The sequence below is a fragment of the Zootermopsis nevadensis genome, unplaced genomic scaffold (assembly GCF_977971745.1).
Source record: "Zootermopsis nevadensis isolate Lab colony 2312 unplaced genomic scaffold, Znev_1.0 Znev_ptg000061l, whole genome shotgun sequence".
Classification (NCBI taxonomy): domain Eukaryota; kingdom Metazoa; phylum Arthropoda; class Insecta; order Blattodea; family Termopsidae; genus Zootermopsis; species Zootermopsis nevadensis.
This window is the reverse complement of record NW_028259192.1, coordinates 5323927-5349718: the sequence shown is the minus strand read 5'-3', so window position 1 is coordinate 5349718 and position 25792 is coordinate 5323927. Positions and strand designations below refer to the sequence as shown.

General features: G+C 41.9%; 1 protein-coding gene across 21 annotated transcripts in view; it reads left to right on the top strand.

The window, feature by feature from the left end:
* The window catches only part of robo1 (roundabout guidance receptor 1), a 697225-nt gene that overhangs the window by 587413 nt on the left and 84020 nt on the right, over positions 1-25792 (top strand). For 20 of the 21 annotated variants that reach the window (XM_087340356.1, XM_087340339.1, XM_087340340.1 and 17 more), the window contains one exon: positions 17759-18067. In XM_087340356.1, coding sequence (XP_087196482.1) covers positions 17759-18067 — 309 coding nt within the window. Of the gene's footprint in view, positions 1-8183; positions 8202-17758; positions 18068-25792 lie in introns of those variants that run through there. The other variant, XM_087340353.1, reaches the window with a different exon arrangement.

Sequence of the window (25792 nt, the reverse complement as noted above, 5' to 3'; positions counted from 1 at the left end):
GAGGATAACGTCGGAATAAATGCCGAAGGAATTGCGTTTGAGGGTGTGGACTTTGTTCGTCTGTCTGGGGATGAAAATGATAGATGGATTATTGCGTCGTGGAGTCTGGTGGAAGTTTACAGACGTTTCAGAGGTCCCTGCTGCATCCACCATCGCCCTTATGACGGACCTATAGCTGCTAAAGGTTAGAAACTTACACGCAACTTCCAGAAGACAGTCATCTTGTACTCCCAGCCATGAGAACTATAATCTCACCAAGAACGATTTATGTTAGTATTGATCTCAAACGTGCGCAGGATGTTCCACACTGACTCTGTGTCTGCTTTTGATGCTGTTGCAAATTTTATCGTGTCATCGGTTGTCAACAAACCACTTTCCTTCTTACTCGCAATGTCATGCCCCTGCACCGAATGGCGGAGGTGGTCTCCGGTCTTAAGACTTTGTTCATGACGTGTGGTTGAGAGGAAATCACGTTTTGGCAATATTCGGTGGTACGTCTTCGCGCCGAATTTCAACAAGAACGACGAGTGACGACTGTCTGGTAACAAATACAACGAACATCCATATTTTGAGCGGATGACAGACCTTCAGACCGGGCCGCTGTTGCTACGCTTTTAATGGCTAGACCGAATGACATTTTAAGCTTTCCAGTATGTGTCTGTGTTACGTCGGAGGCACATTCCTCGAGTCTTCAAGTGTCACTTGGAAAGTAAGAGCAACTTGGAGTCAGTTTGCTTCGAAGTCGCATTGATCGAGACGTGACTACTCTGTTGTCTCCATTACGCAACATTCAAAATGCACGAGGATTTGACATGCATTCCTCTAGATCGCTCTCCAAGCCATGCACAGTGCTCAGTAATCGATGTAGGCCTATTCATTGTTTTAAGTTTGACATGAATTTTTAAACACTTTACGAATCCCCCAGATAAAACAGCTGTTTTTCAAGTAATAATTATGGATGAGTTTGTAAGACCAATGCCATATTTTGGCTGTTTTATGAAAGAGGCAAACATTCTTATTACGTGGCGCATGCAATACGAATCCTGCCGAAGTAACTTTAGAAGAATCAGGGTCATTCCGTTGAATGTAAACATTTTTAAAACCGCACTCATGAGTGATCCAAATATGGTGGCTATGCGAAGAACATGTTCAGTAAATGCAGAGAACACTGCCTCTTGCCTTCAGTGTAGAACTGTAATATGTATCCGGATGTATTTGATTCCTGAGGAGAATAAAGAAACGCGTAATTTGGAAATTAGAGGACGTGTTCTGCTGATATTGTTATATACTAAGGGACACTTAATGGGCCTGGCATATTTGTTGGGTTACAGAAAGAAAACGACGGAGAATTTTAGTTGGGAAACCCTCTCTGAGCATGGTTAATTGGGACGATCGAAACAGGGCTGTAGAAAATGAGATGTTAAGGAAAGATCTGATATTGAGGCGGGTACCTCAGTCAGTATAGCGACTGAATATGGACTGAATGACCGGGGTTCGATACCCGACGGTGGCAGAGGATTCTTCCTCTAGGCTCTGGGGTCTACCCAGTGACCACCAGCTTCCTTTACTGGGGTAAAGCGCGGCCGGAGCGTGACGCTAACCACTCACCCCCTGTCGAGAGCCGAGGGACAGCTTTTAAGGAAAGATCGTGAGACGACAATTGTAATTTCTCTCGGTGCCGAGGAAGTAGTGTTTGCTAACATAGCCAAGGGTTTTAATTTGCGGCACTGATGTTTATGGTTGCAATAGGAAGTGTCTGTCGTCAGTCAGTCAGTTTGTTATTTGGTTTATTAACTCTTCTTTAAGCCCTGTGGCAACTATGTTTCACCTGAAGATGGCTGTCTTCTGGGTGTTAGGACCGTGTGATCTGGGATGAATAGCCCTTATGATAGCCATCTTTAGACTCACCGCCGTGACAAACCTCAGATTCAATATGTACCCCCTGGATTAACAATCTGAAAATTTCCATTTTGCATTCGCGTGCTTTGTGTAACTCTGAATGCACCTTTAACGTATTTATCTTTGTAATGGAGACTTTTGTGATTTCTGAAACAAGCGTCGACCCAAAGGTTTAATTTATTTTGACGTAAATACGTCTATATTTTAGGGTCAGTGTCATTCGGCAAAAATTTGTTACGAAAAAGTGGAACGAAAAAGTGTAACTTCATTGTTATGTTACCTAGGAAACTTCATCTGTTTATCAACAAATCGACAATAATGGTTACCTAAGGAACATCTGTTTACTCGGTATTGTTGTTACCTATAAAACATTTCATTACATTACCTTACATTACCTTCCATTACATTACATTCAGCTACCACAGACCCATCTTAAGCGTAACTAATTCAAGTTAAATAAGCAATGTCTTAATCAAACTTTACTCAATTGTAAAGCATGTATAAAGGAAATATTTAGTATAAAGCCAATATATAAACTTCCTTTCTGTATAGACGTATTTACGTCAAATTCCCCGGAACCGTGGTTCCACTGACAACTTTTTCATCCTTTATAACTTTCGTCAGTCACACGCGCATGCGCGCCTAACGATTCATTCATTTACAGTGAGCACTGGGTGTAGTTTCGGCGTAGGGGATTGTGCGTGATCTGCCTACCTCTTGCTTTAGAAACACTCTGGTGTGGGAATTTAAAAGTAGAGGTTGTTATTGCTGATTCTGCATTTTCACTGCATCACACGGAAGGAGTTCGCTTTTCATGCAGGAAGCTGTTACGTTGGTTATCTGTCCTCTCTTGTCAGACATTTTGAAGGCCTTTCTGTTGGAGGGCGGCCATTTTTGCAAATGGAACCTCGTTCCTCGCACAAAGTATACGATATTTTCGGAGTGGAATTTTTGGTGACGATTAGGCTTACATGACAGTAGAAGAAATGGTTGAAGTATTATATGTTTTGTTTGCGTCTGTTAATCAAGGATTATATATTTAATTAATACATTAATGTCATCGTATAGGGAGTCAATTATATTTTAAGTGTCTAAAATAGGAGGATTGAAAGGTTGGTCTATAATGACTATTATAATAACTTTTTTCAGTGGTGGAATGCCTGTAATTGGCCTTGCCAAAGTTTTCATAATTAAAATCACGTCTGTGTATGAAACGGTCTTTTAAATCTGTTGTTTTATGCAAATGTGTAAAATATTTTTTTGTATTCTGTTATTATTAGACGTCTTGTTACTGTCATTAACAACAATTATTACTAATGTGTTCCAAGCCCCCTTGTTCACTTAGTAGTAGAAGACTTAAGTGTTTCTTCTTACGGTTGGTGTTCGACTGACCGAGTCCAGCTTGTGTGATGACAAATGAACCTCTGAGTTTCCGTAAAAGGTAAATTTTGTGCTAGAATGAGTCTGTCGGTAAAGTCAAGTTACTATGGGCTTGGGCGCGTGAATAATTACAATAACGGATTTGACATCATTAAGCGAGTATCGCCCTGATGATGGAAGCAGCAAGCACCTCCGAAACTTCGGAAAACTTATACCACGAAACAACATCCCACTGACCAGTATTCTTCATAGTCGTTGCCGCGAGAACCTGAAAATTTTGGAAACAGTTTAGCCAGGATAAGGGTTTCTTCGGACCGAGATTAAATCGAATGTTTACAAAGTATTTTGCTGCTTCAGACAGGAAACGGGCCGTTTGGTGCGTGTTCACTACCAGGGAAATCGTTTGTCACACAATGACCCGCAGTTATGCAGAAGTGGACTCGAGGCGCCATGATTCCCCACTGCTTCCAACATGAGGAATGATTTGCTTCAAGCCGTCAGACGGCGAAATTTATCATGCTAATGTTCTCCTTTGTATGTTGTCTGCATGTTTTCCTTGGTACCAAAAGGTTTTCAAAATACGAAAAGCGAACACGACAAAGTTATAGCTAAATTTCCCAGCGTTGTTGTCGCCTTGGTAATATTTTAAACACAAGCCCGTGTTTCTTTATCTCTACAAGAAAATACGCACTCGAGATGCAATAGCATTTTCCGAAGTTAGAGAATCCAAGCAGTAAATAGATCCAGACTTTCTCCAAACTCTGGCGTTCACACGACCGCCATGTGTTGGTGTATTCCGTGATGCGAGAAGGCCGGTGACTTGATTGGACGTTTATTAGTGGGAGACATTCACACAGACAGAATGACACCACTAACGTTGTTTTATGCAGGTTTGTAGGCTGGCAAGCTGGCAATTTCCCGATAGGACGCTTACAGTCTATCTGAAGCTCTGGTTCCCCTCTGAAACATGAACTGACGTCTCGCCCTCTGGCAAAACAAAAAGTTGACAGTGGAACCACGGTTCCGGAGAATTTGACGTAAATACGTCTATACGGAAAGGAAGTTTATATATTGGCTTTATTCTAAATATTTCCTTTATACACGCTTTACAATTGAGATAAGTTTGATTAAGACATTGCTTATTAAACCTGAATTAGTTACGCTTAAGATGGGTTTCTGGTAGATGAATGTAATGTAAGGTAAGGTAATGTATTGTTATTTTATTTAGTGTTCTGTCTGACGACAGGTCCATATGAACAGGATCCTTCCATCCTTTTCTCGGACTGGGACCTGTTCATATACGTTCTTGGCAGATGATCCAGAAGTGGTTTGCCATTGCCTTCTTCTGTGTGTGAATGGAGTAATTGTTGGGATGCCACGGAGAAACCGGGGAAGCCCCCGGAGGAAAACTCCGTGTTGCCTAGACCACGGCCTTGCCCAACACAGGTTTTAAATTCGGGCACCGCCGGGAATCGAACCCGAGACCCCAGGATTACAAGGCCAGCGTTCTAACCGCTAGACCACCGTGGCACGAGATGTTCCTTATGTAACCATTATTGTCGATTTGTTGATAAACAGATGACGTTCCCTAGGTAACATAACAATGAAGTTACACTTTTTCGTTTCACTTTTTGCCGAATGGCACTGACCCTAAAATATAGACGTATTTACGTCAAAAAATTCCACTCTTAGTAGTTCACCAAACAAATTTCCCTCTTTTACATTCTTCCGTGTTTTACCAAATAACAAAAGAGTCCTTATGGCCGTGGTTTTATGAGACGTGCTGTATAAGAAAAAAGTGTGTTTTACATTTGTCTTCATATGCACTTTTCAGACGTATGGGCGAATCGAGTTAACAGCATCACGTATTCTCAAACCACTGCATTAGATGCGGTGATTAGCTTCCCTCTTCGGCTGCTTTAACCCTGCAACGCCTTTGATAGGAGGCTTTGTCCCAGAACCGTTGGTATACCAGGTACGAGGTACAAGGCGGATGTGTTTGAACCGAGGCAACACAAAGGATACCTATCTTATCGCTGCCGGTTCGACTTCCGCTCGGGGCGTGGACTCGTGTTCGTTGCCACCACAGAGTACAGCCTGTTTAACAAAGCGGAACACGAACGGCCCCCAGCATTTGGCATTTACAGACGCGAGACAGACAGTTCGTTTGTAAAAATAAATGTAACTTAACAACTGTACGTTAAGTTAGTAGACGGCCTAAAATGGAAGTCTAGAACCATGTTTTATGGTCTTCACATTATGAATACATGCGATAGGTTGTATCAAGTCTGTTTTCTTTTGTTATTTGAAAACATTGGTCTGTTGTATCATATTCGTACACGTGTGTCTCTGAAAGGTTTGGAAAAGTTTGATTTCCTTTGCCATCGTCAACTTGCTTCGTATGTTACTTTTCGAGGTGCTAACAACGAAGTTCAATAGCGCTATTGAATGCATCGTCCTTATTTGATTTCCGCTGTTCGATGTATACCATTTGTAAGGATTGTCTGTAGTTTTATCGCAAAATATGATGTGTTTCCGAATCACAGGATCTGTGTCGTACGCTTGTCAGTTTAATTTTTTTTTTTAGTGTTCTGTCTGACGACAGGTCCATATGAACAGGATCCTTCCATCCTTTTCTCGGACTGGGACCTGTTCATATACGTCCTTGGCAGATGATCCAGAAGTGGTTTGCCATTGCCTTCTTCTGTGTGTGAATGGAGTAATTGTTGGGATGCCACGGAGAAACCGGGGAAGCCCCCGGAGGAAAACTCCGTGTTGCCTAGACCACGGCCTTGCCCAACACAAGTTATAAATTCGGGCACCGCCGGGAATCGAACCCGAGACCCCAGGATTACAAGGCCAGCGTTCTGACCGCTAGACCACGTGGCGGACGTCAGTTTAATATAAAAATAAAAAATCAGACAAAACTAAATAGGCTTACTTACATGTTCGAGACTTGAATATAAGAAAATATAATAATTCTTAGATAATGTATAAATTGAAATTAGAGCTGGTATCCACCTACACAAGTGTAACTTTGACAAGCTTGGGCGTATATCTTACATTTCATTTAAAATTCCATGCTTACGGAAGAAAATTATCGACCCCGCTGACAATAGATCCTGGGCTTACGACGGCTGAAATCTGGGATCGCGTAGAACGAATGCCTTTTCACTTATCTTGTTAGGTAGATGTCTCAAGATGGACTGATTCAATGTATAACAAATCCTGTCGTCTCTGTAAATAGGACGTTAGAGACCCTCAGAGGTCAGACGACCCTGAGAGTGTATCACAAACACGAAATGGCCCGAGGGTCGTTTGTGGCCCCCCCCCCCCCCCCCCCAGATAGTTGCTGCATTTTCCTCACCCAAAGAAAACCAGAGAACTTACAATACTGAAATCTGGCTTAGGGCGAAGACCAAGAAGGCAGCGATGTTCTGTTGTGTTCTCTCTGCCATGCTGTGTGAGGGGGACACAACCTGTTTATTAAGCAAACGCACACAATCAGAGAAGAACCAGTCCCCAGTATCAGAGTCAAACTAAGCTGAGGTTTCCTTCAAGAGGGGGAGCTAGGTTTCATGCTATTTTATTGGCTCCCCTGCGGGGATCTACCGTCAAGTAAGTACACCGCGGTTTGCAGCGAAGACCGGCCTGCCGAGAATTAAAACGCAGCTAATGAGCGGAATCAGCACACCCCGAGCAATTTCATGATTTTTTTGTTGCTTTCTGTTCCTTGCTCTTTGACGATTCCGAGCAGGTTAACATGGCGGTTGGCGTACGAGGCTGATATGTTCCCGTCAGAAGCACTGTTCGAATTTACGATGAGGACAGTGTGGCTGAAGATTTCCTTAGTTTTCCTCAGACCCCACACGATTGCATAGATTGCATCCCCAAATAGGCCACGACTTAATTACAAACACTTTTTCAGCTTTTACAATGTCTGATTCCATTCTTTTTCTGACGTAAATACGTCTATATTTTAGGGTCAGTGTCATTCGGCAAAAAGTGGAACGAAAAAGTGTAACTTCATTGTTATGTTACCTTGGAAACATCATCAGTTTACTCGGCATTGTTGTTACCTAGGAAACGTTACATTACATTAAAATACATTTCATTACATTACATTACTTTACATTACATTCAGCTACCACAGACCCATCTTAAGCGTAACTAATTCAAGTTGAATAAGCAAAGTCTTAATCAAACTTTACCCAATTGTAAAGCATGTATAAAGGAAATATTTGGAATAAAGCCAATATATAAACTTCCTTTCCGTATAGACGTATTTACGTCAAATTCTCCGGAACCGTGGTTCCACTGTCACTTTTTTTTTTTTAGAAATTTGGCAGGGCGCCTTGCAGATCGCCTCACGTGCTTACTGTATTTAGTGACATTTAGTGATGTCAAGGGGGAAATTATTTTACTGAACACGGACATTTACCGAGGTCAAGATACCGGCAGTATACCCACTGTTTGGTGCTGATATGGCCGTCTGTTTTAACGCCCAGTAATGCTGCATTTTGCCAACAGACTGTACAAGATGATCGAAAAGAAACCCGTATCAAAATATGTATTGATGATTCATTTCAGTAGACTTATATTGGAGTAATAAACACACGATGTCGCTGTGACTACGCAAAATCCCACGGAGGTCGCGTCGTGTTGCAACCTGCTCGCGCGAGTCCGTCAGTTGTCTTCAAACAGTTGAAGTGCGAGGATGTCTTTTTCACAAGTGCAAAGAGAGTTCATTTTCGAACACTGCCTTGCAGTCTCGTTGTTATTAAAGTCGCCGGAATAACTTTAGGGACACATTCCCCGAATATTCTGTCCCAAACAAATCGACAATATCTCGTTTGGTCAGCCGTTTCTGGTCACTGCAGGGATGCATCAGACATGAAGGCGGTGGACATTTCCAACACTCGGTATAACTTTTTTCAGTGTGATATGTTTTTTGGTAAATAGAAAATATGTTAGGAAAGGGTTGAGTGACTTTTCGGTCACTGTATCGTGATTTTGTATGATTCTAATATTTATCAGCTATCATCTTCTTGAAAAGTATTAATCAAGTTATCTTTGGAATGGAATTAATCTAATTTGTAAATATCTAGATGCACCCTACACCTAAAAGGATGAAGTATAATGTCCTGATGACAGTTCTTTGACTGCAGTTAGCAATTTACCGGCTATAAAATAGGGATGGAAGCATCCTAACCATGCAGCAACAAAACTTCAGTATAATTAACACAATTACCGTATTTTATTACTTTATATGTTTATAGTGTGAATGCGAGTTTAAACTTGGCTTAAATGATATAATTCTACCCCATTCAGTACCCTACGGCCATTCGTCTCATAAAAGTGATTCACGTATATTTTGTAAACAAAAGACGCTTTCTGATGATGTATTACTGTACAGGCGCTTGTCACGTGACTTCCCCGACCGTGCTTAGTAGCTAGCTGGCTGCTTCCATTGTGGTATTCCTGTCTTATCCCTGTTTAGTCACTACTGAGGGGATTTGGCAGTGTTCTCGGCAAATGGTTGGCTCGGTTCTGTGACCGTCGGTTTGGCTTTCCGTCTTGCTTCACTGATCAGTTATAAGGCACAAGTCCCCGATGAAATAATGCAAATTCAAAATAATGCCAATTTGATTTGTGCGTCGGGTATTATGGAAGCATTTTCCAGTCGCACGGGAACACGCCAAGCAGTATGGATAATTCATTAAGGTAAGGGTACGGCACAACGTAAAGGGGGAGCGGTGAGTTATTGCCCGTCGAGGGTGAAATTATTCATGAGCCCTCCCCAAGCTTGCAGAGAAATTAGGCGTTGGGGGGGGGGCGACAGATAACGAGAAAGAAACTCCACCTGGGATTGCATTCGGTTACTTTGATAACAGCGCAACTCACCTGATGATAGACCGATGTTCCGCGGTTAATTGGCGCACTTAAGAATTTCTGCATCCTCATAGCCATCTCGATATATTTTGTAATGACGGTTAAAATAGACCACTACAACTTATATATTCTATGAAATTAATTATCGACAATTCGGCAGGTACTACGCAACGAACCAGCAAACGCAGTTAGAACAGTGCCTTTAAATAAATCAAGATAGGATAATATAGCTTATTATTTAGGAATTTCGTACGTACAACGAATAAACATACAAGGAAGTAAATATTAGGTATTTCAAAGTTCGGGGACTTTTTTTATAGTCGTTCCCGAGAACGCGAAATTTTACAAACTTTCTCTGTTTTCGTCGTGAATTGAAGTGGTTGGGATCATATTCTTAGCTGGGCCCCCTCAAAATCGTCTAGTTTCAGTAAGTGGACAACCTAAATCAGCTGGATAAAACTACAAACACACAGAGAGAGAGATAGAGAGAGAGCACTATCATCAGATTGTCCGATGCGTATTAACGGATTTATTATCAAGATTTCTGTCTTCTGGGTTGTTGCGCTGTGTAGTCTGGTTGATGTTAACCAACGTTTCAGAGGTCATACTGCCTCCATCATCAGGGCGATGAGTATGAAGATTTCTGTCTTCTGGGTTGTTGCGCTGTGTAGTCTGGTTGATGTTAACCAACGTTTCAGAGGTCATACTGCCTCCATCATCAGGGCGATGAGTATGAAGATTTCTGTCTTCTGGGTTGTTGCGCTGTGTAGTCTGGTTGATGTTAACCAACGTTTCAGAGGTCATACTGCCTCCGTCATCAGGGCGATGAGTATAAAGATTTCTGTCTTCTGGGTTGTTGCGCTGTGTAGTCTGGTAGATGTTTACCAACGTTTCAGAGGTCATACTGCCTCCATCATCAGGGCGATGAGTATGAAGATTTCTGTCTTCTGGGTTATTCCGCTCTGTAGTCTGGTTGATGTTAACCAACGTTTCAGAGGTCATACTGCCTCCATCATCAGGGCGATGAGTATGAATATTTCTGTCTTCTGGGTTGTTGCGCTGTGTAATCTGGTAGATGTTAACCAACGTTTCAGAGGTCATACTGCCTCCATCATCAGGGCGATGAGTATGAAGATTTCTGTCTTCTGGGTTGTTGCGCTGTGTAGTCTGGTCGATGTTAACCAACGTTTCAGAGGTCATACTGCCTCCATCATCAGGGCGATTCTTAGTATGAAGATTTCTGTCTTCTGGGTTGTTGCGCTGTGTAGTCTGGTCGATGTTAACCAACGTTTCAGAGGTCATAATGCCTCCATCATCAGGGCGATGAGTATGAAGATTTCTGTCTTCAGGGTTGTTGCGCTATGTAGTCTGGTCGATGTTAACCAACGTTTCAGAGGTCATACTGTCTCCATCATCAGGGCGATGAGTATGAAGATTTCTGTCTTCTGAGTTGTTGCGCTGTGTAGTCTGGTAGATGTTAACCAACGTTTCAGAGGTCATACTGCCTCCATCATCAGGGTGATGAATGGATGATGGATTTATTATCCATTCTTCATTGTCTCCACTTGACAGTATTCAGAATATCAGAGAATGAAAAAGTGCAAAATTTAGTAATTATAATTGTACGTCGTATTACACTATGTTCACAACCCTTCTAAAACAGCGAATCAGATTCACGTGTTCTTATTTGTTTATCTGCACACTTTTTCTTCATTGTCTTTCGGTCTGTTGCTTATCCATTTCCGTTCTTGGTTTCTTCATCACCCACTTGGCCATGATACACATTCTTAAATTCGGCGCTGTTACAAAAATCTTACGTTATTTGCTATTCAAACTATTCTAGCGTTTCTCGTTGACTTTTCAAAATATAAATCACAGCCACAGATCGTATAAGCTTCATAAGTAACTTGATTATGTTATCTGGAGGAACAACGTAGTTGATACCATAGCACACAATTCTGAGTCATTCAAATTCAAGCAGAAGTTACACAAATTGATTAAACCATGGCTGTGCCAACAATTCCCTTTCCCGCCGTGTTTACGTTTCACTTCCACATTTAAGTAAATCACATAACGGTAGACTGGTCAGTCGCAGAGTAATCTGATTGTTTTACGGATGGGCTCTCAATCCAGTGAAGAATCTGTGTGTTCTCAAGACAAACAGCTGTAGTTTGTTTGCTGGCAATAAACACCAGGGGTTGTGTGTACTCCCTTTTCGTAGGGGCTTCCTGAAGCCGTCACCCCTACAAGGAAAGCAGACAGACACACATTCGAATTCAGTCCGAACTTATTTTGTAGCCCCAATGGTTGCATAGCTGCCCCCAGAGATGACATCTTTTCTTCAGTTCTTGTGTACTACAAAAATAAACTTTAACGAAGATGAAAGTGTAGTGTCTTGGAAAATAACCCAAATTTTCAAAGGTGCTTCGAAACGTCGGAGAGTTTCTAACAGACATGGCGTAACGTCCGAGAAGATACCCCTCTTCATATAACCCCAACCAGAAATCTCATAAAAGTGTTCTTCAGCTGTTCATGCTGTAGGTCTGCAACAGACGTCCTGTGTGGTCCAGAATGTAATTGTTCCTACCCCAATGATGCATATTGCATTTATAAAACAAATATTGCCTGTCATATATTACCTGAACATTGTAATACGCAAAGTTTAATTTTAATTTGGGTTTTTTTTTCGAATGTGAAGTTTTGTTAACTCCAATGGAGCGAAATCCTACGCCCAAAAGATGACGTGACATGTCAGAGGAAAATTCTTAACGTAAAGCTTAATAATTTGTACTATGTTTGTTTAAGGAAAGTGTTATTTGTTCCAAAATATTTCTAAATAACCTTGTACCGTCACTTTTCCTCTACATTCCTTGGGCTAAGCTACAGTGGACAGTCGCTAGCACCCCCCAGCGTCAACATTACTAAATCTTTTATCGTTTAATTAGCTGATCGTAAAGGCTGTTCACTGTTAAGGTTTTTTCCAAGACTTCTGTTCATGACGTGCCATGGGTTGAACAAACTGTGTATATCTTTCTTTATGGGCGTCAGATGGTAGAAAAGGTCTCTGGCAGTGTTACGGAACTACGTTTTTAGCGGATGCATAGCCCAGAACAAATTACCGCACTATTAGTCAATATGATGAAACTATGGTTTAGCGATTTATAAAAGGCTAGCTAAATTACCTGTAGTTTAATTTAAGCTGATTTAGAAGTGATTTTGACATAAGCCATTTCATCTTCGCTGTCCCGATGTAATGTGAACTGTGTTATTTTGTTATATTTCGTAGTTGCTGAGTTTAGCCACTTGCCAGCTCGTAAAGGAATCAGCGTTGGACCAATGACTTTTTGTGATGGGCTCACAAATTTCGACTGCAAACATTCGTCTTGATTTACTGAACACTGTATTTATATATTATTTATTTAGTGTTCTGTCTGAGGACAGGTCCATATGAACAGGATCCTTCCATCCTTTTCTCGGACTGGGACCTGTTCATATACGTTCTTGTCAGATGATCCAGAAGTGGTTTGCTATTGCCTTCTTCTGTGTGTGAATGGAGTAATTGTTGGGATGCCACGGAGAAACCGGGGAAGCCCCCGGAGGAAAACTCCGTGATGCCTAGACCACGGCCTTGACCAACACAAGTTATAAATTCGGGCACCGCCGGGAATCGAACCCGAGACCCCCCAAGATTACAAGGCCAGCGTTCTAACCGCTAGACCACCGTGGCTTATGGAACACTGTAGTCTCAGGGATTAGGGCTGACCAATGGGGAAAATGAGCCATATAAATTAAATGTTGTATACTTGAGGAAAAGACACGTGACATTCCGAACGCATTATGGGAGCGGAGGACGGTCGTGTTTTGTTCCATTATCAAATCTACTAGTGGCTGCCTATTAGACCTTGACGTAAGCCAAGATTTGACTCCGCGAGCTTTTACCATTGACGACAAAGCAGTTTGCGTATTTTGAACAAGTTCCAACACATCTCGGGCGGAACTACCAAACGTTCAACATTTATCTTATTTAAATAACGGCTGGTGTTGTAGTTTGTGTAGGAAACGCGCCTAACATAGTTTTGGAGTATATTCACTGGAATAAATAAAACAAAAGGTTCCAAGTTTGTTAAAATGTTTTCTTTGAAATTTGAACCCTCTTTCTTGTACATCAGAGCTAAATTTAACTGGAATGTAGGGAGTAACGAGGCAGCGTGGGTTACACAAAGACTAAAAACGCTGCAGTGGGTTAAATCTTCAGCCTGGAAACAAGGCTTGTTAGTTTCAGGTACAGACAGTTTCACATAACATATTCCCGCTTGTCAGAACTGTTTGTATTTCGAAAGAATTGTACCTTCTCCGGACCTTTAATTTTATCCAAAAGTTTTGTTTATGAATCCCGACACATATCAGGTAAGACAAACCGATTACACCATCGCCCTGTTGCCCCGAACAGGTTACTCTTACGCGGTTTCGCTATCCGCGTTTTAATATATCCGCTGTTTTGATTTCAGTGTCACGAGAAGCGTTAATATGACGTCAGTGGTCACTGTAGGATCTGCCACACAGGTCCATTGACTTGCGCACGCAACAATATTTTGACCTCAGGGACAGAAAGTTAAGGTCTTTCATGGACATTCGAACGTTTCCCGTTTTGTGCTCTTTCATTATACTCGCAGATTGACAGGAACTCAACTTTTTTAAATTCATCGTTTAAGTTGTGTTTTTCGTTTAACAACGCTGTCAGAGTGTGTAGCGTCAGAGAATAGCATGATTAATGAATAATAACTTGTAAGGGGTGTCTGAGGAAGATATCGCAGCCTAGTCTAAGGTTATTTGCCATTTCTCTGGAGAAACTGAGGACGGCACATAATTTCAGTTCTCGTCAAATCATATCCTTCCTAGTTTTACAATTTGCGTCCGTTTGTAACCACATTTTCGTATGCATATCTTAGTGACTGGCTACAGACTGGACGACCGGGAATCGATCCCAGACGGGGGCAGAGGATTTTTCCTCTAGCCTCTGCGTCCAGACCAGCTCTGGGGCCTACCCAGCCTCCTCTACAATGGGTACCGGGGTCCTTTCCCGGGGGTAAAGCCGGCCGGGGCGTGATGCTGACCACTCACCCCCATCTAGTGCCGAGGTCAAGGAAGAGAGGAGCTATACCTCCACTCACCCCAATCGCCTACATGGCGTATAGTGGGACAAACTTTACTTTACCTTTTATCTTACGTTTCCCAGACTTCAAAACCTTTATGTAAGAACTCAGAATAAGCGACCAGCCATCTGTTACGTGTCCCCGTACTTTCTGGTATTTTCTCTTTAACTGGCTCCCATCCCGATTTATACCTCACCTGACACACATCCATCAAGCTGAACGGCGACACACAACCCATTTCCCTTCTGTAAAGAACTTTGTCTAGTAAGCAATAGTGCGGCTGGAGCGACTGCAGAAATTATTACAAAGGCTTAACGCGTACCTCAAATGTATCCGCACCGCCATTATCACAGATTCTTTGTGGAAATAACACTCGCAGTTTTTCCCGACGAACCCGCTCTGACACTTGGCTGAAACCACCCCGAAGGGATTTGCAGATAAATGGGGCAACCTCTGTTCCATCTTTCCACAGCTGCATTGTTTGTGCAACTATTTTATCTTAAAAATATTGCATATCATTATGCTTAAAATAAAATGTTTTGACAGTGATAATGGACATTTGTAAATTCAAATAAACGTAAGAAGTTCTCATAAATCAGCCAGTTTGCTGACACGCCTTTCTGTTATTATGCATATTAGAAGACTAATTGTATATACTGTGTGTTTTTTTTTCAGCGAGACAAATCGATAATCGATTAATACGATGTGTAGTAGAGTGTGGACAGTTCTTCCACTCTTTGCTGGATGTGTTTGTCTGTGTCAAAGAGTTCAATTGCCCAAATTAAAATGCTTCATCGCGTGACACTGAGTGTAGGGCGAGGTTAAAGTATTCAGAATATGGGTCTGTGCAATAACCGGGGACCCCCGGATCCTCCATGTACATACGAGGCGTTCGGATGAAATTTACCAGTGTCTCTTTCCCCCTCTGTTCCCCCTCAACCCTCTCCTCCCCCCCCTCACCAGCCCGCTCTCACTCCCTCTCTCTCTCTCCCTCTCCTCGCCCTCTCCTCGCCCTCTCTCTCTCTTGCGGTAAGAACTCGTCAGAATCGTACGGACCAAAGGGAATATAAAATGGAGAAAGAGAGACAAATATAAAGGACATTGGACGGCAAAAAAAATTAGGAGTTTTTCTTACCCATTCCATAATATAATTTGTTAGACGAATTAGGTATTTTGATACGAGCTTTTCGCAGAAAAAAATAAATAGTAGGTACACATCAAGTAATATATTATAAATATCCTGATACTTTGTCCTGGGTTGGCCTTTACAAGAACTTGAATGCGTCATGGCATGAATTTTCTCTCTCTATCCCCCCCCCCCCCGCTCTCTTTCTGAACGTACAAGTCTTTGATCACTGTACCAACCTCTCAGCGAATTTCTGCTTAGTGGCAGAAAACATTTTGCCGACACAGCCTTTAAATTTCTCCCAAAAAAGTCTCAAATGGATTAATATTTAAGCTGTTTCCTGGCCATTGTGACTGTGGGGAGGATTCATGCTTTGGCAGAATGTAAGAGCTCCGTCCTACTCGAAAATTCTGTTGTTTTTGGAAACACGCAGCATGTAACGGAATTGTGACGTTCCAAGAACTTCCACTTCAGACCACGATTTTATCAGTGTATTTCGCTTGATTTAACACAGCGATCGGTTTTTCTTCAGGTCTGCGCCGTACAGATGTTTCTCATCCATAATTTGTACTGTTGTCTCATCACAGCAGTACATTTCAAAAATCCCGAGGCTCAAGAATTTTCTGTCTTCAACACGTGACGTCATATATTTATGCTTTAGTTTTTGTGTATTTTCTATGGATTATCCGTTTGTCTTTAGTCCGTGTTTTATGGATACTTCTGAGCCCATGCGTGTATTAATTTACCATTTCCTAAAGGACGACGGAGTTTAAACCAAACTCACAAGACATTTGAGGTGTTCACGGCGGTGAGTCCGAAGATGGCTGTCTACCTTCAGGGGGTGTAGCGCAGTTTAGTCTCCATCATCAGGGCGATGAGATATTTGTTTGCCCAATTTATCTTCTTTACTCTACCAAAAATCCGAAGCTAAACCTTACATACAACTCCAACTTCGTTTGCTATTATTGTAGTATTTTTCAACATAACCCCAGATTATTTTTCCTTGGGACACATCTTTTATCCATTTTTTATCGACGGTCAGTGAAGGAATTTATAAAATAGTAAAACACATCAAATATGGCCAGAAGAACTCTTGTTTCCACCGCTAAATTGTCAGTCGCGACAACAGAACTGATTTTTTTTCACACGAAATTTTCTGAATGATTTGCAGATTGCAGCAGTAGACAAGAGAGAATGGAGAGAATGTACTAGAAGTTTAAGTCACAGAGGTGCCATCTGTTGAGGTAAACAACTAACTTGCACGAGTAACGTACCTACGTAGTTCGATGATGCTACCTTCTTATGCTAGTTTTAATAAATTGACATTTGTGGTGTGAAAAATTGAAATGCGTTGCAAAATAATATAAATTCCTAATTCGTTGGCCATTCACGGGAAATATTGTGAAAGAGAGAGAAAATCTTCGTTGAATAACAGGTGTCTAAGATATATTTTCGACATACCTGTATTTAAGACTCTGTGTATTTGGTTTTGCAGTTAATGAACAAGACCAGCGAAAGGAATAATTCAGAAATAATGTTGTCTGTTCCAGATCTTAATAATCCTACTACTTGCCCTCTTCTTACAAAACGAGTTGTTGATACAGCATCGTTAAAGATCTGGGACAAATCGCGAACCTTCTTTGTTTTCGTGTGGGCGATGGAGTCAGTTTCCCATGAAGCTGTGCGCTTTGGTGGCCTTGCACCTCACCTCTCTCTCCGCCCCTTTTTCCCACAGTGATGCCACCCTTCCCTCTATGACAAATGATGCGCTTTCTCGGGCTGTCACCCGATGGTGCTGTGGGGTTCGTTACCAGGGCTTCTCAGTGACTGTACCAAGTGTGGCTCGCGTGCCTACAGCCCCAGTCATGTTATTCTCGAGCGCAGAGTATTGTTTTATGTTGTGTCGACAGAAGTTACAACCCAGTAGAATTGTTCGGGTCAACCATTTTGAATGCCGATATTTCAGAAAAAGGCATTTTTATGAAACGTTGGCCTTTGAGTTCGGACACGGCAAAATAAATTATCTCACTCTCTCTAACACACACGTACATGGACGTCGTGCTTATTAATTTGTTAAATTATTTTGTTTTTAAGTTGTGTGCACTGACGTTGCATCTACACGTTGTATTCGGAAAGTACCGTTTGCGCATACCTCCCGCGCATCATCGAAACGATCCGTTTGCGCATGCGTATATTTTGTTGTGCACGTCTGAACGTCAGTAAGGGCGTTGTTTTTCACATGGTAAGGGCTACATCAGGAGTCATGCTGTGGGTTGAACGTACTGTGAGTCTTCTGTTTTACTTCCAGGCCAGTATCGGACGCCGAGGATCACAGAGCACCCGTCCGACATGATAGTAGCGAAGAACGAACCCGTGACCCTGAATTGCAAGGCGGAAGGCAAGCCGGAGCCGACAATTGAGTGGTTCAAAGACGGGGAACCAGTTCGCACTTCTCCCTCAGACTCCAAGTCGCATCGTGTCCTGCTGCCCGCCGGGTCTCTGTTCTTCCTCAGGGTTATGCATGGAAAGAAGGAACAAGATGGCGGGGTGTACTGGTGCGTCGCCCGAAACCAGGCCGGCCTCGCTACCAGCCGGAACGCCACCCTCCAGGTTGCCGGTGAGTACAACAACTCTGACCAAGGTCAACACCCGGACGGGTAACCGCCCTTTTGAATTCCGTGTATGAAAACAAGTACTCGACTTTTCTTTTCATATTATTTCAGGATTTGTTCTTGGGTAATAGACTTGTTCCTTACAAAGGGAAAAAAGAGAATTTATTTGAACTGGATTTAATTATAATTGCATGTTGTGCTGTATATTAATTCTTCGGTGTTCCTTAAGAAGTGCTTTAATGAAACCTGGCCTAATTTGTATTGACAAAGATCTCATTACTGACCATGAACGATCATTAAACCATTCATAAATCGTTTCTACTAATGCCGTAACGTAAGTCAATAAGAACATTTGTTTGTGTCATTAAGAAAGATTATTTACGCGAATGAGAAACACATAGCATTCCAAATTTTAGTCGCTGAACCTGAAATTAAGAGACCACTTAGAAAACTTGTGGCGGTTGTATTAAAATGGGTCTTGGGTCTTCGTGAAACAAGTTGTGTGGGTGTAGACTGATTTCATCTGGCCCAGGCTAGGTTTTGGCCAACTTCTTAGTCAGCGTGGGATTTGCATAAGGAGAAGAACACAATGGCAGGTTCTTTTTGTCTGTCTGCATGTTTCGTCTACATACGAAACTACTGACCGTATTTTGATATGTAGTTCATCGTGTAAACAGGCGAAACTTGTCACGCGAGTTTCGTGTTCCGCTCAGGCCCTATCTTACCGTCTTGGGTGCGGAAGCCAACCTACTTTACCATCTGCAAAGAACCTCGAATAGCCAAGTAATTACAAATCACGTGGGCGGAGAAAATGGTAATAAAAATGAATCTGTGGTTGGCTTGGGAGTTCTGTAGACCGTAAATTGGATGATGGGTTCTCGGTTCTATGTTGAAATCATCGATAACAGCTTCATCTCGTTCGTCTTAACGTTCTGTTTGTTGCTGTAGTCACATCGTCGTCTTGTTAGGAGATGCGATTTCATTCTCTTTACTACATACCTACTGTCCACAGACCAGGAGAAAAGCCCTGCTGGGGGAAGTAGTTTCTGGGGCGGTACAGGGGGAATATTTACTATCAAGTGGACTAGAGGGCTCCTATTGGTGGGAAGTGTGATACGTCAGAGTTTTACGCTACTACACAGACTGAAAACATCAAGCAGTTAAGAGTAGCGTGTAGTGAGTGCACCTCTAATGTGTTCTGTGGGTGTTGCGATAATATTCTAGATTAAATCGCTGTGCCTCTGTGAGGTAATCTTAAAGCTGTACCCATTTTAACACATGAAAGCCTGTCGTCTGTTGTTCGTTCAGTGGTTGTGGAACGAATGCTTTTAGGATGGGTCGTCACTCACCGCGAAATCTTGCGCATGCGCGTATATCGAATTCCTAGCAGGGATTTTCGCCTGGTCTGTGGACTGTACCTATATCTCTCGCGTGACTTTAGTCTAGCAGACTGCCGAGGTATTAACTAGGTTACATCACGCCTGTCACTCAAGAAAAGTTCTGGCTGGCATTGAAGTTTTGTTCTGCAACTGTCTGTGACATTTCGTTGGACCAGGAAAGATAATGAATTACAAGTTTCAAGATTTTATTTTTAGGCTGCTCGCTGTAAAATCAAGAAGCCTTTAAAGGAAGGACAAAAGATCATTTTGTGTGAAATACACGCCGGCCTTCTTGGCGTAACGAAAGAAAGTTATGTTGATTGCTTTTCGAAATGGCTCTTAAAGCCATGTAAGATGGGATGGCCGTGGGTCTTGGCATCAAAGATCTAGACGTAGCTGGGAGGATAATATTAAAATAGTTCTTAAAAAAAGAAACTATAATACTCTAAATTTCTGGCTGAGCTGAGATTATATTAGCTTCCCATTAAGAACTCTATTAAATGACCTTAAATATTAGTGGCTGAAATTCCCTTCTCTGTTGATTCGTTCAAGCAAAAATTTTGTTTCCATCTTGTCGATATGAATAGAAAATAAGAGGGTTTCAGAGTTTAACTATCTAAACGCATCGCTTGATACGATGAACCGTCTGTAATAAATTATGTGGACATACGTATTAGTCTGTGCTGTGAATCAGACAGTAATGGCTCGCCAGGGAACAGCGAAGGAATGCCTGACAGGCTGACATGAAAGCATGGCTGTCATTTGAAGCAACGGAACCACTAAGCCACAAAAGGTGACTCGCAGTGGCTTATAGCGGTAATTGATTCCTCTGGCGCTTGGCACACTTCGATTTGATGGCGACCATTTATAATAGCCATGCTTAGATTATGTTTGCTACGGTGTATTGCCAGACCTCAGTCACGCCGGTCAATTTTATGTCCGGCATTACACGCTTCAGAGTACAGGTGTCACAAGAGCACGAAGCTTTCAAAACTTGGAAGTCAGTTTGTGTTAACTCCGGTTACACCCGATCTACTTTTAAGTGACGTGGAATCTCGCGTCTTTGGGCAGAGCTGTCGTCTACAGTGCGTTTAGCCTTTTCTGATACTTGAGATACTGAAGGGAGCATCTCTAACACCTGCACGTATTTCCCCGCTTCCCTCCTCCCTCCCCTCTGCGTCATTTCATTAAGAATAAGATTGCAGGACTGCGCGCTGCAGCCATGTTTCATGCCAGCTGTAATGGCTGCTTGATCTATTATATAGCTACTAATGGGCACGGGGATGTTGTTAAGGGCCATTTTGCTATATGAAGGTATTGGAAGACGCGCCCTTCCTGCATTGTTTGTCTTTGCTTGCGCGACTTACGAAATGATTGATCACTTCTCAGCACACTTTTGAGTCTTCAGCCTTTAATGGACCCGTTAATGCTAATGGAGGTTGCAGTTGGACGCGACGCGTCACTTCCTTGTCTCCACTGTCAGGTTTATTGTATAGCCAGACATTTTGTTTCTCCCAACCCGTGGTGAAGTGTTACGGACTCCTGTTCAGTGAAGGTTATTATTGAAGCTTGACACTGTTAGTGAGATTGAATTAGGGACATTTATTTGTTGGGGGGATACAAGAAAAGCAAATGCTCTAGTTGAAAACTATTATGTCAGTTTTCATTCGTTTGTGACAACAGCTTACGGATTTTCATTAGCTTTGTTAGTCATATACAGGACGTTCATTTTAAGAAGCTGCGTATACGAGAAGGAATTGGTCGCCGGATGGATAGTATCGACCCGTAACTGAAATGTGGAGAGTTGAGGCGTTGACCTTGTGAGCAAAACGAGCTTTAAGTGACGTTTGTTCTTGTGTCAGAACGCAGTTCATTGTACTCTCCTGTCTTCAATATAGCTTCGAATGAAACAACAGTCACGTGCATCAAGCCTTAAATTTTAACGTAATGAAATAGCGGCCAAATACTAGTGGTAATGTTTTGCTCTGTGGATTGTAACGTGAGTTGAGAACGAACTTGAATCTGGCTGCAGGCGAATGCTCGCATGCTACGTTTGTGCGTGATCCCAACAGTTCATTAAATAGACCGGTGGGGAGTGTTGAAGACTTAAGACTTCAAGAGAAGTAGTTCTGTTCTGCTCGACCCACTTTTTCTGGTCTGTGACGAAATTTTTTTTTAGAACTGGTCTCAAGAAGCAAGGCTATCCCTGGAATAGTGAAACCCAAGCGATAAGACATGTAAAATGATAGATGACTAGTGTGGAGTTTATGGAACCCTTTAATGGACAAGTTGGCTTTAACGCCAGACAAGGTGTCCATCATGCTGATGACAGCGGGTTGTGATGGCATGCTGTAATTCGTTATTGTGCTTTATTTACTGGCCTGATTGTGACATTGATGGATGGCAGTTTCGAATGTCTACTCCAAATTTGTATTCCATGTTCACGTTATGCGTAGTGATACGAGTTCAACATGAGTGTAGCAATTAAATTGTGACGCCACGCCAAACAAGTGACACTAGAAATGCGCAGGCCACAAGTGGAACTTGTGACTAAAGCTGAATGCCAGTCGAGTGGCTATTTACATTATAAGATTAATATACAAAATACTATTTTAGATAGCATATTTTCTCAGTGACGTGTACAAATTAATTTGTCATACTATTATCGAAAATCACCATGGCTTGTGTTCCTCGGCTCGCTACCAGAAATTCGTTGGTTGTAGGGCAAAGTTGTTGATAAAATGTAAAAGCCACGTGGATGTACGAATCGAACTGAAGATCCTCATGGGAGGTTCCAGTGGCGGTCTTCAGCGGTAATTGTAACTAACTCGTACAGAATGATAGACACCCTGTTTGTATTAACGATAAAACAGAAACCAAGTTTCTGACGAAGTTTTCCGGGTACTTGTGGGTTATCGGGACACATCGCCTTAAAAATAGGTTAGGTTAGGTTTGGTTAGGTTTGTTTAGGTTAGGTTAGGTTAGGTTTGTTTAGGTTAGGTTAGGTTTGGTTAGATTAGGTTAGGTTAAGTTAGGTTAGTTGTCATTTATTGAAATAAAATATAATAACTTTCAAGTATATGTCATTTATTCACAAACGTTAACCTAACCTAACCTATTTTTAAAGCGATGTGTCCCGATAACCCACAAGTACCGTTTTCCGTCATGTGGGTGTGTGCAGTATGTACGGATATAACGTTAGGTGGCATATGTGTTGCTTGTAGCTAACGCCAGGCGAGTACCAGTAGGTCCTGTCAGTCCGCATAAATCGTAAACGATAATCTCAGCGTTGTAGTGATGATTGAGTTAGCACTTATGTTTTTACAAATGCCGATTTATATAGGGCAAGGAACTATAATGTGTGATGCTATATTGTGTGTTGTGCCGTCATGTCTTTAACAAATTACTGTGTGCCACGAAACACGGCTGTAGACTATAGCGGAAAATACGTGGCCGAGGCGGAAGGCCCGTCTTCATAAGGACAGCCCTCATGTGTTGCACAGCGTCCGGTAGATGTGCGCTGAAGGTTCCGAACAGCAGTTAATGTCCGTCATCGACAGAGCTCGGTCTTGAGTACCAAGTAAGATAACAGTAAACAGTTGATTAACGCGATTGCATCACAATTTTTTTTTATAATTTTTCGAAAACATTGTTACTATTTGGTATTTGTGCTCCTAGAAGGCAAATAAGACACTTTTTGCGAGCAGTACGCTAAGACATAGTCGTTGTTACATCCAGGCTTTTGGACAGTTTTGACCAGAAACATTGTCTCCACACGAGAGAGTTTTTAGATTGATTATATGTATGAGTAATTAGTTTAATTTTTTCATTATTTTCTTGTGTTTATTATAATAGGCTCCTGTAGGCTGTTGAGTTAGCTCGTTAAAATGAATAATTTAATTAAATTATAATCAGTATTATCGCTATTTCGTAAATCTGTGCAGGACCAATTACTGGTAATAGTTTTAAGCTTGTTGCTTTATTTTCATTATGATGTTAATTATTATTGTTAACAAATGGCTAAAACGATAGTATTTTATTATGTAGTTATTATGCCATCCAGTTATTATAGTCAGATGGAGCTGTGTGATTAAATCCATGCAGCCTTTAGCCTATGGCTCAGCACTAACAGGTTTCTGTGTACGATATAGTCCCAGTTCATTCGGTTTTATTCCAAACCGGATATAAACGAAATGCAAACGAGTAATAGGTATCATTCCGCAGTAATCGGCTGTGATTGGTGTACAACGGGAGATCACGTGATGCGCAGTACGGCCGCTTCTCAGCTGCTTCCTACGCAGGCGCAATTTACGTAGTGTTTGACAACTATAAAAGACTTTATCAACATACTTTATTCTAAGAGCTGTCAGATAGTGAAACAGTTATTTTGATGTCAGTGTCATTTCTTCGAGAGGAGGAGGTTTCTCTTGATGCCTGGGGGTGTGTCAACGGTGTTTTTAGCTATACCAAAACTTCTCCCACCCTCAGTTCTACTCACGTGACTGCATTTTGCCAGCTCACAGTTGATTATGTCGCGCCAACCAGCTGACGTACTCATGCGATTTGAAAGATAATCCATTGAGATTCTGACTGCGACTGCAGTGTTACTGATTTATGCAACAGACTGTACGCACATATCAGAGTGCCTGTAAGGTGAATTGTTGTCATGTATTGACAAGCTGTATAGTTACGGCAGTCATTATTATTTTACACGTCTTACAAACCATCCATAGAAATGACTCTTAGAAGATGGGACTATTTTTTGGCTCGCATTCTACGGACGTTTAGAGGTCCTTGCTTCCATCGTGAGTTGAGTCAACGAACTGGTGATGGAGGTAGTAAAGACCTCTGAAACTTTGGTAAACCCGTACCAGACTACACGGCGCTATAACCCAGAATACAGCCATCTTGGTTCTCACCGTGAGAACCTCAAATTAAAAGACTCAAAAGTGACTTCCATGGTTTCTTTCTACACTTTGTTTTCACGCGGTAGATGCTCTTCTGTTCGCTTTGCCTTCGTATTTATTATATTATTATTTTAGTGTTCTGTCTGAGGACAGGTCCATATGAACAGGATCCTTCCATCCTTTTCTCGGACTGGGACCTGTTCATATACGTTCTTGGCAGATGATCCAGAAGTGGTTTGCCATTGCCTTCTTCTGTGTGTGAATGGAGTAATTGTTGGGATGCCACGGAGAAACCGGGGAAGCCCCGGATGAAAACTCCGTGTTTCCTAGACCACGGCCTTGCCCAACACAAGTTATAAATTCGGGCACCGCCAGGAATCGAACCCGCGACCCCAGGATTACAAGGCCAGCGTTCTGACCGCTAGACCACCGTGGTACCTTCTGTTTTCGTACCAGTGATATTTTAATAGGCCTAATGTCAACGTGTTTGACATTATTTTGTCATAAATCTTTTATCTTCTGCTGTCATTTGGTAATTACCATGTTTGCTGCTTTTAGCGTTGGGCTTAAAATGAACTGGGGGAGAATGTTTGTTTCGTATTTGCATTGTATTCTTGTCTGTTCTTTTCTATTATTTCGCGTCGGTAGTTGTAGCGTTATGCAGATATTCATACGTAAACTTCGAGATGCGTTCGTATGGTTTACGGTTTCTTTGAGCGATCGCCCATTTCTCATTGCTGTAGGGCCACTTTGTGTGACACCATAATCGATACGGATGTCGATATCCCTAGTTCGCTGTGATGGATACGTACATCCTAGGAGAGATATATCGATTATCGAGAAAGCTCGTTCGTTTGTGGGTTGGAGTAATGCTATCATCAATCAATCAGAAATGGGGTGTCCCCGTGTTTTTAGCTTGTCTAGCATATGAATGCATTGAAGCAGTCGGTCGTGAAAACTTCATTTTGTTTTCCGTTTTTCCGCATCGTCTTCCTTTTTACGTCATTTTGTTGTAAGGCGATTTATTGTACAAATATGCGATAGAGTTCTGAAAAAAAAACCCGCCAGAGGCGCCACCTCTTCAAAGCGTCGATAATAATGTTCTGTGTTAAAAGCAAATTAATGTTTTGTGCCCAAGAGAGAAATCATAAGCTTAGTCCGTTAATAAAGCACACAACTTCCAAAGACTCGCATTACTGCGTTTAATCCTTAATTATTCGCGATTAAATCATGACCCGGCCCGAAATACAGTTGTGCCGACTTAGGGTTTTGGTGGTTTCACTCAATCACTGCCGGCGTAAAACCTTAAATTAGGCGACGAGCGATCTGTTACGAATCCCTTACAGTTAATTATTCATTGTAATCTATAATTAGATGCTGCAACGTCTCGATTAGTGACAGTGCCGTTAAATAACGAATAAATTGGCGATGAAAGACGTTTGGG